The 18,711-nt window shown below is 38.4% G+C and overlaps 1 protein-coding gene across 1 annotated transcript in view; it reads left to right on the plus strand.

Moving 5' to 3' along the window:
- The window catches only part of l(2)gl (LLGL domain-containing protein l(2)gl), a 452,154-nt gene that overhangs the window by 53,896 nt on the left and 379,547 nt on the right, over positions 1 to 18,711 (plus strand). Inside the window, exons 4-5 of the mRNA XM_068228315.1 lie at positions 5,522 to 5,606; positions 10,512 to 10,609. Coding sequence (XP_068084416.1) covers positions 5,522 to 5,606; positions 10,512 to 10,609 — 183 coding nt within the window. The remainder of the gene's footprint in view (positions 1 to 5,521; positions 5,607 to 10,511; positions 10,610 to 18,711) is intronic.

An 18,711-nucleotide genomic window follows, 5' to 3' on the forward strand; every position in this document is an offset into this window, starting at 1 on the left:
CGCGTCTAGAAGGGTTTGTGCTTTTTAGCTTGTTTTTTACTTTCCGCCAGTCACGCACCAACTTTTCACTCGCAGAAAATTTTCTTTCTGCAGCTCTGTTCCCGTGCTGTTCAGCGAAGGCAATTACGCTTAGCTTGAAGCCCGCAGAATAGTTTCTATATTTACCCATAATCGCTTATAAATGCTTCACACGTTAATGTTTTGCGATATAAAAGACTTTCCGTAATTGTTCACTATTAAAACAAATTATATCTGCAAACACCCAAAACACAAATTAAAAACTTAAATTCTCACGCACACATGTCTACAGTAATCACGTAAATCTGAAACAAATAAATGCATCTGTGATCTGTCCATTCCAGAGCAGCCAATACTGTTAGGCAGCAAGGAAGCATGCAACAATTTATCAGTTTAGCTCGTTGGTTGTGACACACTACTGCGCTTGCGCAAAGCTCGCAAACCGGAGCTCTAGCTAGCGCGGTGTAGATCTATGGTATAGTTGACTGTATTCCGAGACGTCAGTAACAAACATTCATTTTTTTCAATTTCTTTTAAACATACTGTAATTAGGTTAATATTTCTTCCCAGTTATTGATGATTTTACATTACATTACTGACGAATTTATAAAATAAAACTTTAATAGCATTGGATAATAATTATCTTGACTGCTTGGATAAAAGTTTTCATCCCATGCCCGGACACTTATGACGTAGTAGTAAGATAAGAGTCTAGCGATGACAACTGAGACATCGTAAATAATTCAGCTGAATAATTCCGTGGAAATCTGCGTTATCGTCTTGGATTTCACTTCGTGCGCAATAACACAGGAGCCGGCCCCATGGTGTAGGGGTAGCGTGCTTGCCTCTTACACGGAGGCCTCGGGTTCAATTCACGGCCGGGTCAGGGAATTTTACCTGTATCTGAGGGCTGGTTCGAGGTCCATTCAACCTACCTAGCCGGTATTTCCTGGCGACGTTGCCAATAAGCGATAACTTACAGCCTTACGTATTTTAAATCCGAACTCATAATATGTAGGTGGTGAATAAATAGTACACTGTCTCGCGACCACGTTGTCAAACTGCCGATAGCCTACCGGTAAGCATAATATTTAGGTAGTGAATAAATAGTACACTGTCTCGCGACCGCGTTGTCAAACTGCCGATAGTCTACCGGTAAGCCATGCGTCGTACATATACAGGTATTATTTATTTATACGTTGTGCAACATGTTGCAAACGTGACTGTGTTGCCAAATTGCCCATAAACCATACACGTATTTAAATTGCGCATTCATGTGCAACTTACGTTGCAGTTCCATTTACCTTTTAACCAGATTAGTGAACAAAATTTAGACGTGCGACGATTATGTAATTAAAGGTTTAAAGTCCGATTTTTGTATTGAAAATAAAGGATGCGACGATTACGCGGTGGCGACGATTATGCCGTGAAATACGGTATATAACACATGCTAGTTTCCAATATCCCTTAATTAAAAACTTGAACTGATAATTATATTAGTTCCATTTGTTGTTGCACTATATATTATGCAATAAATTTACTTAATAGGAGATAGATTCCATTCATGGTTGCCGATCACAAAGTGATATTTATGTTAGTAAAAATATTATTGACTGATGATCTTGCCGCGTAATTTATGAAATTGTCAACTGTTCTGCCATATCCTCTCTAAATAGCTAAGGTGCGGTGTAAAGTTGAATGTGTCCACTTCTCTCCTCCTCTCTGTGTTTATGTGCCCAAGCTGGTATATTTCTCTGGTGCAAATGTACAACCTACATCTTGCTTCTGCTGTTAGTTGAACAACAGGAGCATATAGCTAAAAACTTGTTTGATAAAGTTGTTGCTTCTATGAATGTTCAACAATAAGATTTCTAGAATGAAAGGAACTGAATCAGCTTAAGGTTTTAGATTTTGAAATCTTATGAAAGTCCAAATGAGTTGGCTATATGATACAGGCTGGCTGGTTTTCTGTGGTTCCCCATTTTCTTACCAGGCAAATGATGCGGCTGGACTTTAAGGCCATGGCCACATCCTTCCCAGTCTTACTCCTTACCTCTTCCATTATTGCTGAAAACCTATTTGAGTTAGTACAACATATGCCCATAGAAATAAAAAGTATATGAAGTAATTAAAATCATAAGGTGCAAGTAATACTCAATACATCTACATTATCTTATATATTCCTTGTGTTCCATTCTGAGAAATTGAGTGCAATGTACTCTATAACATGTATTCATATAGTTCTTTTATATGTTATACTGTGATCCATTTCATATTCCTAACAGACACATCCTGTACCTGTCTTAAGTATACTACTTTTCTGTGAAATGCTGTATCTGTTATCTATCAGGTTTTTGCAAGATAGGCACATTTATTCTCCATACCCTGCAAAATTTAACCCAGAAATTTAATGTGTTGTTATTGGTGTCAGGTCAAAATATTATTGACTGATGAATGATCTTGCCTCATAATTGATAATCATAATAATTGTGGATCAGTGGTAGTGTCGGCCTCTGGATCCCAAGATAGCGGCTTCAAACATGGCAGAGGCAGTCGGATTTTCGAAGGGCGGAAAAAAGGTCCATTTGACACTCCATGTCGTACGATGTCGGCATGTAAAAGATCTCTGATGACACATTTGGTGCTTACCTGGCAAAATTAATTAAATCTCAGCCACAGACACCCAAAAGAGATTCGGTTTAACCTGTCTGACATCTAGTAGGTCTAGAGTAAAACAGAACATTGAAATTGACGTGCAGGCAGCCATATGGCATCAAATTCAAATGTCTGCACTCGGCAGCTGAGGTCATACAATTATTATTATAATTATTATTATCATTAGGGGCCGTATTTTTTGGTTATAACGATATGCACGAGTTTTTTTGATATCTTCTTTCTTGTCTATACATGACTTCCCAGGTACTAAAAATACCGTATTTTAGCAAAATAAACTCGTGAAATATTGCAAAATTTGATTTATTGCACGAATTGCGCAGATAATCGCGAAATATACACCACTTGGTGCAAAAATGCGAATTGGCACCGGAAGAGCTCTCCAATAAACATTTAAATGCTTCTGAGAACTTGACTATCGTAGTTTCCTTCTCATTTGCTTGATACCGCTGTATATTCTCCACACAAATGCACATAAAACGGTACGCACTGTGTATCGAAAGTATGTGTATTCAGTTCCGTGATCTCTAAGGCAGTCGATAAAAATCAATATCTGTTATCGATTACAGCAAATAGCATTGTGATCGTAACAAGATACAAGACCGGTCATAGATACAGCAGTGTGCAATGAGAGTTCGTTACTTACGAACATCTATCGGCAAATGTCCAACATTTAAGTATAAAAATGCCAAAAACTGAAGTCACAACAGGTTTTTCGAGGGCCGAAGAATACTACAGTTAGGGGTTCTATGTATTTGATGCTGCAAGAAAGATTCTAATGTATCAATAGTGTACCGGTAATATTCGTAAAGTTTAAACGTGCGATATACACTGCAGAGAATCAGAATGAAGCAAATGAACATAATTCAAAGCGACAAATAACAATCGGCGATACTTTACAGATCGTAAAGGTGTTGAAAAATTATAGAGAGCAATTTGTAATAGACACAAAGAAAGCATTCATGCAAGCCAACATAGAAAAATAGGATAATCTTGGCATAAGGAAGAGAATGAATATAAAAGGAAAGATAAATAATACTGTCTCTGCTGTAAAATATAACGGTATTGGTAGGCCTATTGTATATAAATCGCCTGTTTGAGTAATAATAATAATTGTTTTTATGTCCCACTAACCACTTTTACATTTTCCTGAGATGCTGAGATACCGGAATGTTGTCCCGCAGGAATTCTTTTAAGTGCCAGTAAACTAGTGACACGAGGCTGACATATTTGAACTCCTTCAAATACCATCGGACTGAGCCAGGATCGAACCTGCCAAATTGGGGTCAGAAAGCCAGCGCTTTAACCATCCGAGCTACTCATCTCCGACTAGGGAAAAAGAGTATATCCATGAACACCTTCCAGAGCTATATGACTTTGCAAAATGCAATGAAAGCACATCTGGTTGAGGAAGTGAAAGAAGACAGTGTTAGCAAAGTTTTAGGAGGTTTTATAAAAGACCACAGTGAATTTACGTCCAAGTGTTCGCAAGCATTATGGTTTCCGACGTCTAATGTGGTCTGCGAGGGGAGCTTCTCTGCTTACACAAAGACACTTTCTGACTGTCGCACAACTCTGCATCCTGATAATGTTCTTACCATGCTTAGTTTGTACTTTGGAGACAAGTAATTCAACGTCTGAAAATGTAGGCTATGTATAAATGTATATCACAGGGCAGATCACCTAACTTCATTTCGAAGTATCAGTGATTTATATATTTATTTCTATAACAATTTGCATATTTGGTTTTTCTAAGATTTAATAACAATGATACATTACAAGAGTTTACTTTAAAACCCCTTATCACAAAGTTAGTTACATTTACCCCATACGCTACTACAAGGAAGATTTGGCAGGAAACATCGATCAGTATAACAATTTATTTCACGAAATACCTACATAAATAGTGTCAGTTTTAACACCGAAATCAACAGTTTTATTTCACCAAAAAATAAGGCCCCTAATTATTATTATTATTATTATTATTATTATTATTATTATTATTATCTTCATGTTCAGACTTATCTCATTGTTATATTTTCTGTCAGGACTTCTAAGTATTTGCCTACATTCCAACTTCTGCAAAATAATTGTAAATTAGGTAAGACATCAACTAAATTTCACTTTACAAAAGTCAAGTAATAAATTGTGAAATGTTTGGAAGCATACTTCTCAGTGTTCCGAATGGAGATAACTTTTCTGTAAATCAATATGGTGAATTGCATTTGTGTGAGTATGCCCACCATTGGAGTCATTCATTCCTGTGTAAGTCCTGTTAATCAAAAGTACTCTTGTTAGGAACTGCTCACTTGCACATATTATAAAATACTTTTGCACCTGCTGAGCTGAGTAGTTCAGACAGTTGAGGTGCTGGCCTACTGACCCCAACTTGGCAGGTTTGGTCCTGGCTCAGTCCAGTGGTATTTGAGGATGCTCAAATATGTCAGCCTTGTGTCGGTAGATTTACTGGCACTTCAACTTTTGCACCTCAAGATAACAATCATTTCTACAATATTTGGCTTTACCTGGGAATAATTATGTACTAACTTTCATAGTTACACATCCCAATTTTCATGGAAACAAAAGGTGATTGATTCAAATCTGAATTATGGTACCTTTTGACAAAAGCCCCAACTTCTCTTGAAAAAACACCAACAAACATTCACACATTCCTGTCAATTCTTTCAATTCCCAAGCACCTTTACCAGCCTCTGGGTTAAATATCGCTTCTTTATATGGCCCCACCATAGCCACAAAGTTCCGAGACCATAAAACAAATTTGCAATAGCAAGCATTAAACTTATTCTCGTCTTCCTTAACTGTAATCAAGATTTGGCAAACCTGGTGTAGAATTTTATGGGCAGCATACCAATCATGAATCAGCTGTTACAAGGCTGATTTTTCTACCAAATGAGGTTTGTATTACTTAATATTAATCACTGTTGATAAACTTAACCATAATAGGTATTTGATTTGAACCTGTATTGATTTGTCTAAAGCTATCAGAAAAAAAAATCTATTTAAAATAGTTTGTGTTGAGTCCAACTTGTCAATACATTTTTTATAATTAAAATATAAATTTAAAAAAAATCATTCAGTGCTGATCAGTTGAACTCATTATATTCAGTTTGTTTGGTCATTTTTATATTGAACAAAATCTTGCCCTCTCCAAGAATTTCATGTCCTATGGATATTGTGTGGAGTCTGTAGAATGGTTTGCTGAATACTACTGTATACTTGTTAACTTAAGTAATGGAAAGGAACAAACAAGTGTCAAACCAAGACATATGTTGAGAGATAGGAACATGAAAAATATAATAGGAGAAACACAATAACGCATCAATATGGAAAGATTAAGCAAATGAAAGAGGGGACAAGGACAAACATTAAAACACAAAAGACAATTTCCACATCTTCATATACTGCCATTTTCAATTCCAGTTCTCAAACTTACTTCTGCTTCCCCCCTGCTTCATCAGGAGGGTTGGCATCAACACTGGGAGGCCATCTTGACGGATTGTCAGTCTAGACACTGAGAGTATCGAATGAGAAGAAAGCCATGTTTGTGTGGCTCATTGCGGCTGAGAAGGATGGGATGTAGAAAATCTGATTGATGAGGAGAGATCCAGTCTATTTGAAGACAGCAGAATGTTTTCGTGTTTGGCCTTGTGTCACCTCTTTCAGACTGACACCGACACTTTCACACTGACCTCTCCATTCTGTTCATCCTATTATTTGTTCCTTTTCATGTTCCTATCTCTGTATAGATCACTAATTTTGGCAACTTGGTTATATGTGATGTGTGTGTGCATGACTGTCTTACCACACAGGACTGGGAAATGATAGCTGTCAATATATAGTGAATTCAGATTTTTAAATGTGGAAAAGGTTTGTTCCTCAAATGCATAGGCTTAGCTAGGATAGAAAACATTTGTCTAATTTACAGTCGTGTTAGTGTTTCTGAATTTGATACATTTAAAGAGTCTATTGTAAAAGTGCCTATGTGCACACAAGTCAACAGTGCTGGGTGCAATTCTGGACGGGTTAAGTGTCTCTCATTCCTGTCATGACGTCATCATCATAGCAGGTTCTACCTTTCAGCACATCCAGTCATGGCTGTGATTTCCATATCTCTCTGTCTTGTGCACTTTTCTTTACCTCTGCATATCATTCCTTTCATCATCTAATGTTGTCTAGTAGCTGGTATCTCCTCCTTCCCCTTCCTCTTTTCCCTTTTACTGTCCCTTCCATCGCAACTCATAATATGATGTATCCAATTTTGCTTTCTTTTTCGAATCGCAGCTAGCATGCTTCTCTCTCTTCCACTCTCTTTAGTACGTCCTCATTCGTTATTCTGTTTTCCTGACATAACTTCCGCATATTTCCTATGAAAAATGTTTGAAAAACAGGAATGTCAACTCTTTTGTAATTGAGAAGGTTTCCGTCTTGGTAATGTCTGTTCATCTTTCATTTCTCTGCTTCATTACAAACATAAGCCTCCTCCAACTCCTAGCAAGCTCTGCACTTATAGAAAAATCTACTATACTTGATTGCCTTTAGATTGAGATTTACTCTCTGTTACAAATTCTGCCATATGTACTGGTGAAGGTACCTTTGTGCTCCTTATTTGCTTATATTTTATAGATATTTCTTCTTTAAAATGAACTATTTTTAAATACAGTGTCACAATTTACTTGTAAACTTCCTTGTATTTGCACAGTTGAAGACCTCCCTTGTTTAATGTTTGCAATTCGAAATTTGTACTGGGCTGAGCAGCTCAGGTAGTAGTGTGTTTGCCTCCTGAGCTCAAATTCATAAGCTTGACCCTGTGTTTTAGAGGTAGCCAGCCAGCTTCTTGCCCTGAGGCCCTGGGTTTGATTCCCAGCCAAATGAGGTATTTTTACCTGTGTTTGAGGGCTAATCCGAGCTCCCCTCTGCATATGTGAAAATGATTTATGAGATATCTGACAGTGAAATAGTGGCCCTGGTCTGCCAAGATTCTCGCGTTGGCCATAGGTCGCCACATAATGTGCAGCCCTTTGGGCTGAGCAGTGGGTCACTTGGTAGGCCAAGGCCCATCAGGGCTATAGCACTGTGAGTGGTGGTGGTGGTGATTATTGTTTTTTTTTCCTAGTGGCTTTACGTCACACCGACGCAGATAGGTCTTATCGCGACGATGGGATAGGAAGGGCCTAGGAGTTGGAAGGAAGCGGCCATGGCCTTAATTAATGTACAGCCCCAGCATTTGCCGGGTGTGAAAGTGGGAAACCACGGAAAACCATCTTCAGGACTGTCGACAGTGGAATTCAAACCCACTATCTCCCGGATGCTCACAGCTACGCGCCCCTAACCGCACGGCCAATGCGCCTGGTGATTATTGTTTTAAGAGGAAGTACAACTAGGCAACCATCCTCAATATACCACTAATCACAGAGGAAAAATGGAAGGAATCAGACACTTTGAAAAAAGAATGTATCGAGCAAAGAAAGACTAGAGCCATGAAGGGTGTGAAAATGGAAGACTCCCTAGCCTTCGGAACGTAATAGTGTCAAGGTCGGGAAAAAAAAAAAGAGTTACATGAAAGTGAGGAGCCTGGCATAAGTGGAAGCAATGCCAGGGCCCAGCTTAGGGCCCCATGGTCGCCAACCCACGCTCCCAAGTTGAGAGCACTTGGGGCTTTCCTTTGCTTTTTTGTCTTCTAAACCCTCTGAATTAATACCCCAATAGAATCCTAGCCTGGCAGTGACAAATCTACTGAATAGTTGAAATGCCAGCCTTACATTCATTTGTTTAAAAAATGAATTAGGATCCAAATGGGTCAAGGTAAGTTTATAGCTGACTTTCAATCCAGAAAATTTGGGAGATTTGTCATATTCATAAACTTTCCCATAAAATGAATAATCAACAATATCACTATTGTATTTAAACTATACTTTATCATGGAAATTATTTCTTATATACTGAAATATATGTGTCGTATCTGAAAGTGCCCACAGTTTTCTGTTAGAGTTAGCTGGCTTGAAAATTTAATAATTTAATGTAATTCTGTCACCAGGTGTGGCATTCTGGCTAGCATATCGATGGCGTAGATTGAATACCTCGTATCTCACAAAGTTCTTCCTATCCATTATTTCCCTTAAGACTGGTTACGCCTCCCAGCCACACACGGATATGCAGTCCATCAGAACAATGTTCGTTGTGTTCTTTTTTTCCTATGCCGATGGGTGAAGGAAAATGAACCTTACCGTACCGAACTATAGGAAAATATGTTTACGAGACGTATTTACTAACTCCTAAAGTATAATTTTTGTAAGGTTCATTTTCCTTTACTCGTAAGCATAGGAAAATAAACCCAACGAACAATGTTCTGATGGACTGCATACCCAAATGTGGCTGGAAGGTGTGACCAGTCTTAAGGGAAATAATGAATAGGAAGAACTTTGTGAAATACGAGGTATTCATTCTAGGCCATCGATGTATTGTTTGCCAACTGATCCTTACTTCCCTCTGAACTAAAGTTTCCCAAATCAACAGATCCGTTCAATTGTAACGAATCAGAGTTAAAGCGAATTTCTCCTGTAAGCTTTACCTCATCAAATATCAGCATCCCTAGGCATTCATTCTTCTTCTTTCCACTGAAAAAATTACACTATGACAGCAGTAGCATGATCATTTATGTCATATGAACATTTAAGGCCTTTCACCAATTTTCTCATATGAGATTCAGAAGGCATCATATTGCGATTTAAGCATTGTCACTAACTATTGGGATACTTTATTTTTAAAGGAAGAAAATGCAAAAGAATTTCTTTACTATATATCATTCCTTTTTTTACTTCTTACTTGAGGTTTCCTTAACTGTTCCACTTCATTGACAGACTTTTAAAGTGTAATAATTTTAAAAAATGGAATATGAAGAAATGAATGGTGTGTTTTTTTTCTGTCCTCAACACTATCCTAAGCAATAATTTGATTCTAATATACTCTGTGCATGCTTGTTAAGTTTTAGGAATCTTAGATGTTTTTGACTACTGTGTTCTCTATCTATGTCCATTTTAATCTAAGCTGATAACAAGCAGCTGACGATGTCTCTCATGAGACAAAACATGTACTATCAATTTTTTTAATTATGTAATTTAATAACAGTGTGATTAGAATTGTATAGAAAAGGTGGAAATCCTCAAGTCTTTTATCCCGTTCAGGAAGTCAAAAATTCAAGAAACAAGATTTCCACTTCCAGAAGTGCGTATGGTCCTGAGGTTCACTCAGACTCAGATGTAAAGCAACTAGCAAAAAAAAAAAAAAAAAATTTTTAAATAAAAATAAAATAAAATAAAAGTATGTGAAGAATTAAATTTAATTTCGACCCCTCCAAGGGCCTTCATGGCCTGTACGAAGATGATTTTGCTATTATTTAACCGGGCGAGTTGGCCGTGCGGTTAGGAGCTTGCAGCTGTAAGCACGCATCCGGGAGATAGTGGGTTCGAACCCCACTGTCAGCAGCCCTAAAGATGGTTTTCCATTTTCACACCAGGCAAATACTGGGGCTGGACCTTAATTAAGGCCACGGCAGCTTTCTTCCCATTCCTAGACCTTTCCTGTCCCATCATCGCCATAAGACCTATCTGTGTCGGTGCGACGTAAAGCAACTAGCAAAAAAAAAAGAAAAGAAAAAAACGTTTGTGAAGAATTTATAAGGCATCTGCACTTCACGCTTGAGCCCTAATTTTACGTTTTGCTGTTCAAATTGTTCTGCATGTCTTCATAATTGGTTTAATTATTCTGTTGTCTGTTAAGTGTATTCTAAACTTGGATTACAGGGAAGAATAGTTTCTCTTTGTGATGATAATTCACTGCACTTGTGGGAGATCAACAATGGTTCGCTTGAAGAAGTCAAAGTGCAGGCACTAGAGGGAAAGTGAGTATTGAACATCTTGGCAATTGTAGTTATCTCAGTGCTTTTTCGTTTTTTAAAATATGTCGATAGATGTACAGATGATGAAATCATTCTGTTTTTAATCATTCTAAATGTTGATACAGTGTTTGACTCTAATGTGAAGAATTAGAAGATGATGTCGACGGTGCGCGTGCCACACCTTGTAATCCCAAAAATGCAATTTTACAGGAGGCACAAAACACTTTCCAATTTTGTTATTTCTCCCAGTACACTTCTGATATGTTGACATACTGTATTGTTATAAGTTCTGATCAGTATCATAAAGTATTCAACTTTTAATATTTATGTGGTTTATGAGCTTTTATATTGTATTTAATGAAGGAATGAACGACTTCCCACAATTACGGGTTGCCACAATGGACAAAGTAAAGCGTATCAGGATACAGAATATTTTATCATATAGAAATATAGCGGTAATGTGGAATTTTTTAAATTATGGAGGTCTGAACAAATTAAATCTCAGGTTGTATACAGATCCACGTATGGTGGTGGTAACTATTCTTTCAATGCAGTTTGTAGACAGGTCGAACTTCTTCCAGAATTCTGTGACCCCCCCCCCGTGGGTGGGGGACGCTGTGAAGAATACGCCCTCGGTATCCTCTGCCTGTCGTAAGAGGCTACAAAAAGGGGTGACCAAGGGATGATTGAATTAAAACCATGAAACTACTTGTGATTAGTACCATCATATGGGGAACACCATGGATCCCCTTTACTTGTGAGAAGTACCACTATGTTAGGTACATAATAGGTTTGTGATTAGTAGCAACAGAAAGGGAGTCTGTATGGGTTTTTCAGTACCTGTGATTATTACCATTGTGAGAAACACCACAAGTCTGGGCATTGCCTGTGATTAGTATATCAGCGACACCGTGGGACTGCGTTGCCTCTGATTAGTACCCACTATATGAGGAACACCACAGGAATACCGGCACCCTTGATTAGTACACCTAGGCGAGGAACACCATGGGTTTGCGTTGCCTATGAGTGGTGCCATTATGTGAGAAACTCCATACATCTGAGTTACCTGTGCGAAGTACATTACTTGCGAGTAGTGCCATAATGTGTGGAACACCTTGAGTCTGTGCTACTTTTGATTAGTACCACAATATTGCAAATATCATGGTTCTACTTTACTAGCCATAAGTACCATTATGAGGGGCTGTTCACCTGGATTTCGGATCCCCTTAGACAACAAGCATCCTTGACAGGTTTGTGCTTTAGAAGCAGTCCCTTAGTCAGGAATACTATTGTTTGATAGTTTCTGGGTCGGATCCACTCGATTGTTTTAAATTCATATACATCCATTCATTCATCATGGTATTTTTTGTATTCTGGTCAGTAGATGATATTGAACGTTTCAGTTGTCATTACATTTCATCTCATTTGATACCGATAGGGGCCGATGATCTAGATATTAGGCCCCTTTAAACAAGTATCATCAGAATTCTACGAACAAGGCAGGTATTGTGCCACAAACACCAACCATTAGGCCGATAATCTCTACTTCATTCAGCTGGTATTTATTTTTGTAGAACAGTATGGTGGGCGCATAAATGTTCTGCTTTTCAAGGTGAACTTCAGTAGATTGGCCGACATGGTGCTGGAATCGGATGGTCGGATCAGTAATGGAGCCTTTCTTGTTGTTGTCTTTAAAGGCAATTATGTCAATTCTTCTTCTGCTCCCTGTCATAGACAAACCGTGGACTTCTTCATTTACACAGAATTTTTTACTGCCGAGTTCTTCTGCAGTCAGTGATCTTATCTTGTGGTGACGTGAGTTTCTCAGTACCTCGCCGTAGGGGCAAGAATTCAGAACGTGAGCCAGTGTTTCTTTCTCTCTGATGCATCTGCGACAGAGGTTTTTGTCCTGAGTTCTGCCTGGAATAATTCATACTGCAGAAACATTTGATATCTTCTTGAGTGCCTTTCGCCATTCGCTACAAGAAAGTCCTTGGTGATGCCTAACTTGGCGTTTCTCTCTTGGCCGCACGTTGTGGATTTGAGGACTTGCTATATGTTTTATCTTGATGTCCGAGAAGTTTTCTTCTGCTTCGTAATATTTTGTAGCAGGGTGTTTTGTACCTGGTAAGAGATGGATAGAGTTACTCAGAAATTCCGACAACTCCCGCGAGTGTGTCGAACTCAGAATCGTTTTCACTGGAGAACTGAGTGAATTTGTTCTTCCATTCCTTTAATTCTGACTGGAATGTAGTCTCCTCTTGAACAGGATATTGATGCTCAATGGAAATAATACCATCTCCTGACCGAGATACGCGTTGTCTGAAGTTGGTTAACTGGGCAGTGCGATGTATTTGTGGATGAGAGCAACTAATGTGAATGTTTACCCCTCATGCTCCTTGAAAATATCCACCACAGTGAGGGCATTGGGCTCCCGTGTATCAGAATTATCCTCCGTTCTGTTCGCAGTCTGCTCATTTTGTTCAAGCTGTACACCTTCACTTCCTGTCTCAGAGTCCGACTATTTATATTGTGGTCTAAAATTTCTCCCTAACGAAGACAGTATGCCTGTTGGCGTAGTAAGTCTTTCCCTCGGGGCGTAGTACTTATTCTCTTTCTGGCTTATGGACAAGCAAGCCTTTCTGAGAAAAGGTTTTATCGCAGTGAAGGCATTTATTTCTTGTCTCTAAATCGGTATCTATTCTGAATGAGGACGGTGGTTAAGAGGAGTACCAAAGTTAAATGATATGACAATTCATGGGAGAATACCATAGCGACCCGATAACAGTGTAACTAAAATGTAGTGATTGCGGCGATAGTATTACCAACTAACAGAGAGGTCAGACAGCACTCTGGCCAGGAGAGTGTTGACTAAGTACCATACTATCGCGACCCCCTTCACCAGCCTCTATTGGCAGTTACTCAAGTTAAACGTAGTGTAATGCGTGTGCTATTTTCAATGGATGGTTTGCTTGGTAACATGCTATCTATGACTGACAAAACAAGATTGATTAAAATGGCTACTATTGTTGGTACCAAATCTGTTATAACAAAGTACAATAACTCACAAACAGAGCTACGATTCTATTGAATAACATCAGTACACTATTAAAATCCACAAATAAATAGCACAAATTAGCAACGACACCCTAAAAACCGACGTGGCACTTATTTCTTACACCCATCCACACAGCCATCTTGAGATTGTTTCCCGAACCGCGAGGTTACGCAACATTTCATAATTATCATTCAGTGCATTACAATGTACTGGTGAATAACCTTTCTGAACACAAAAAATGCGAATGGTAAAATTTTATTGAAAACCAAGCAAGTATTGACCCTTTAATTCCCATAAAGAAAAATTATAAATGATTTTAATCTAACACAGTGTATGAAACTTCCACTGTACTAATCACATTTTAATATAACGTCGGCTTACTTCTAAAACCTCGTAAGTCATTTTTAGCAAACTTTTCAGGAGGTGGAAAAAAATGTTATAAATTTCACAGAAATTGCTCAACCGTTGTAATTTTTGAGTTTCCACATTGTTGGTGTTAGAATCGCTGTTGAAAAGCATAAATAAGCATTTCAAGTAAGTCTTCATATATCCGGTAGACTTAGGTGGTTTTAAGAAATAAAATTCTAACCTTATCTGGACATACGAGGTTTTAAGGTTTGATTTTCGTAACACGATTAATGTTATTAAACTAGTTTTAATGTGGATCAGCTTATGAAAATCACATGCATAAATACAAAAAAAGTAAATATTCAAGTGACTTGAAAATGCTATGAACATTTTTCCAGAGTTCTTGTGTGTGGTAACAAGTAGAACAACAGTTCTTACAATGACAAACTTAGAAATGTTTTCTGCGTACAGTTCTGAATGTTAAATAATGTTATCTTAGAATTCTTATCAACATAAAACTTTGTATAATATAATTTAAACATTTCAGATGTTTTCTAAACATTTTCGTCTTCGCTCAAGAATTATCCTTTTTTAACCAAGAATTTTAGCCCGTATTATTCAATAATTTGGGCTGTCTCTAATCATATTGTAGGTTATCATAAAAAGTATGGTAATCTTGAGGTATCAGCTGTTTCAGTTGCTGGAGATCCAGATATTTGTCCTTCTTTATTTTTTTAAAGGTGCACCGTAAAGATTTTTCACTGTCTCCAATGAGTAACTTCCACTGCTCTTTCCTTGTCTTCGAGGAAGTTCTTCCCAGGCACCTGAAAATAATAGCAGAAATTTACATTGGAGAAAATCTGAAACACACGTAAAATAATAATATTTCGCCATGAATGAAACGCACCTTTGAAATCCGTCTTGATCCTTACTTTCAAGTCTGGGTGGTAGCGGATGCAGCAGAGGTCAGTAACTGTAGGATCCCCCTTTTTTGCGGCCTGGTCGGATGGAAGAAACTATCTTCACGCAAATGTAGTCCTTAAAGAAGGAATGCGTCAAGTAAGTAACGTTGTATGGTTTGGGTTTCAATCTTGCAGACTTACATGCTGACAGATATTCCACAGGCATGTAGACTTCTTTATTCCTCAGTTTTCTTTCTATTGTAGAGTGCATTGAATCACACTCCATTTGTGTATGTCCTTTAGCGAGAAACTTCTGAGTGATGGTGATGTTCTTTTCTTTAGCTAATAACAGAAACGCATTTGCCAGTATACTATTTCTGTTTTGGTAGCCACGGCCATCGCTGTAAATTATGATCTCATCTCCTGATTCATAAGCAACATTTTTCAGTATGAAGCCACACATGATGCTCGCAAAGTCATTTGCAGTTAGTCCTCCTTCACCTTCATGCCATAAGTAGCAGTATCCTTCTTGAGTCTTGAGATCGTACACCGTTAAGTTATGTACCTTGAGCTTCATTTTGTAATAGATGGCTGATGCTTGTAGATACGGGCAGAGTAAAACAGACTGCAAATCCACAGTGAACACATGCTTGGCATTGTCCTTATCGAAGGCCTTTTCCTCTCTGGCCGATTTCTTTTTGAGCCTGTGTGTTATATAGTCCTCTTCTGACACATTTCCTGCTTCGTAGCTACAGCACATATCACATCTGTCTTTCTTGGGACAAAAGAGACCTAGATTCATTTCATCAAATACCTCATGAAATGTCTTTATTGACAAAGCTTGAACATTCAGCCTTTCACAGTAAAGCTGATATCCTCTATGCAGGGCAGCTTTTGAAGTCCATATGGGTTCAAGGTATTTTTTTGATGTAGTTGCTCGGCAGTAGTGTGATTCTAACTTCGGAATCTCGTTGAAGAACGCAACCAAATGAGATTTGTGTTCTGCGCTCTCACTTTTGTTCTTCAGATGACGTTCTGGTCCTATTCTTCTCGGACGTACCACGGGTTCCTTAACTTCAATGTTTACAGCCGACTCGAAGAAAATTATCCGTATGAGAGTGCCTAGAGAACACCGCTGATTTATGAAAGATATGTTAAATTATTTCTTTGACCATCTGACTGCTTTACAGTTTTCCACGGGCACCTTAGTTATAGATAGGTACTTACCGTATACATGGAAATGCAGGTGGCGAACGACAGCTCACATTCACAGAATAATCACTGACATTACATAGCTTTTCTAGCAATAGGCACTAAAAGCAACTCATCAGTTAATACTTTGCGTGTATTGTAACACCACACTAATCTTAGCATGGTACTATTTGAGTTGATTCAACAGTCGTTTACCTACCATTCCTGCGAGTACAACAGAGGTCGACTGTTGTTTAATTCATTGTTAGAAGTGGCGGACAAACGGGCAGCTCTATTAAGAGCAGAGTTATGTGGTCTTAGGTAACTTCATGCCATCGCCCGAGATATAAAAACACGTATGTCACACCAGGAGGCTTACAAGGTTTTATAGTAACATTCTAAGGTCGAGAATGATACGAGGTTTAATTTATTTTAAATAACTCTTTAAAAATTTGAGAAAGATTTACAAGGTTTTATCCAGCAGAAAGAGCACGCATAAATCCATATAATGCGCTCCAAACCTAAAAATCATGAAAAATCGGACTTACGAGGTTTTAGAAGTAAGCCGACGATAAGTGTTACTACTAATATTTACAATGCCAAAATGCATTTATATACCATAATTCTAAACAACGCAACAAAGTGCTGTGAAACAAAGTAAAATGCAATATCTTTTTTCTCAAGTCTTGTGGCATTATTAACACCACTTACCACTTACCAATTATTAGTGTCTTCCACTGAAAAGCTTTCTATGTTACTGACTTCAATGTAAAAGCTCTTCTTTTAATGACTTTTAATTGGTTTCATGAGGTAGTGAGTCATAGTAACGATGACAGTCCTTTGGAGGGACTGTATTTATCTCCTGGTGGTGCTATAGTTTCTGGGCAGTGTCTTCTTCCTTCCTTCCTGAAGGAGGGGATATTCACACTTCTCCACCGATGTAATTCTTTGGGGAAGAATAGTCCAGTCGTCTTCAAAACTGAGCTTGTAACATATTTCATCTAAAGGTTCTATACCGGGCGAGTTGGCCGTGCGCGTAGAGGCGCGCGGCTGTGAGCTTGCATCCGGGAGATAGTAGGTTCGAATCCCACTATCGGCAGCCTTGAAGATGGTTTTCCGTGGTTTCCCATTTTCACACCAGGCAAATGCTGGGGCTGTACCTTAATTAAGGCCACGGCCGCTTCCTTCCAACTCCTAGGCCTTTCCTATCACATCGTCGCCATAAGACCTATCTGTGTCGGTGCGACGTAAAGCCGCTAGCAAAAAAAAAGGTTCTATACCTGAGTGACCTGACCTTGTCCTTTCCCGGCCTGATGTTGTGGTACCTGAAAAATGGGCACGGTATATATAGGCGCAAAGAAACTACTCCAAAAAAAAAGGAACTTGCGATTTAAAAATAATTACCTTTCCAATAAAAATGTAATTTTTTATTCTTTTGGTGAGCTTTCACTGAGAAATCTCGGAAGCTCGAGTAGTCTGTCCACTTGGCTTCATAAGGGAAGGGTTTTCTTCTGGATTTCTGTTATTGAGAAGTAATCACTGGCGAGATGTATCTCTCGATTTTTCAGTTTCCTTTCAATGCAGCTATGCACAGAATCACACTCCATCTGTGAATGTCATTTCTCTGAGAATTTTTGGAGCACAGTTGTTGAAGTCTGATTGAAAAATCCAAAATTCCATTTGCCAAAATTAACGTTGCGATTTTGGCAAGTGCATCCATCGCTATACCAAATTATTTCTTTGGATTCACTGCAGTACATCTGAAGGTAATCTATAATGCATGTAACGAATGTGGAAGCACTTAAGTCAGCATCTACTTCAGAAAACCAGTAACATATGGTATGATGGCTCTATAAATTGTAGACAGTGAAGTTGTCGACGCAAAGTTTAGTTTTATAAAACATAGCACTTGCTTTAAGATTTGGTGCAACTTTTACAGCCTGCAAATCCATCGCCATGACCACCACTTTGTTGTCTTTAGCCATTCCTTCGTCAAATTCCTTCTCTTGCTGTGCTCTGTCCTTCCTTATCGTATGCTCCTTCCAGTCACCTTCACTTAAATTTCCAACTTTGTACTTCACATACTCCTTACATTTGTCCTCCTTAAGTTTGTGAAGTGAGAGTTTCTTTTCGTTAAACATTGCTACAAATTTCCTCCTGCTGACAGGCTTCTCCCCAGATGTCTCACATTCAATGCAGTGCATTCTGTAGAGCTGGCTGAGTGAGGTGATATTTTTTTCCAAATATAATGTATATAATTAAGAGCTCTCTTCTGGCATAATGTGATGGCAATTTGGGCAAAGAATAAAAAAAAACCACTTAATATCTTGTTTCTATCTCCTCTCTTGAGCAAAGATTTTTTCCTTGCCTGGTTTTGAATCTTGTTGAATCACACATACCATGCTGACCCTTTCTCACCCTGTCAAGGACTGAAAATTCATGCAGCCCAAGAGTGGCAAGGAACATAGTTCTGCACACCGGAGTAAGCTTATTATCATCAGTTAGGTGATACAAAAGGGTATTACTTTTTCTGGAGATGCTCTCTGTATATCTTCGTTTTGGTTCAATACACCACACATTGCTCTCAACGCAAACCTTTCTCTGTT

This window comes from Anabrus simplex, chromosome 6 (genome assembly GCF_040414725.1).
Source record: "Anabrus simplex isolate iqAnaSimp1 chromosome 6, ASM4041472v1, whole genome shotgun sequence".
Lineage (NCBI taxonomy): Eukaryota > Metazoa > Arthropoda > Insecta > Orthoptera > Tettigoniidae > Anabrus > Anabrus simplex.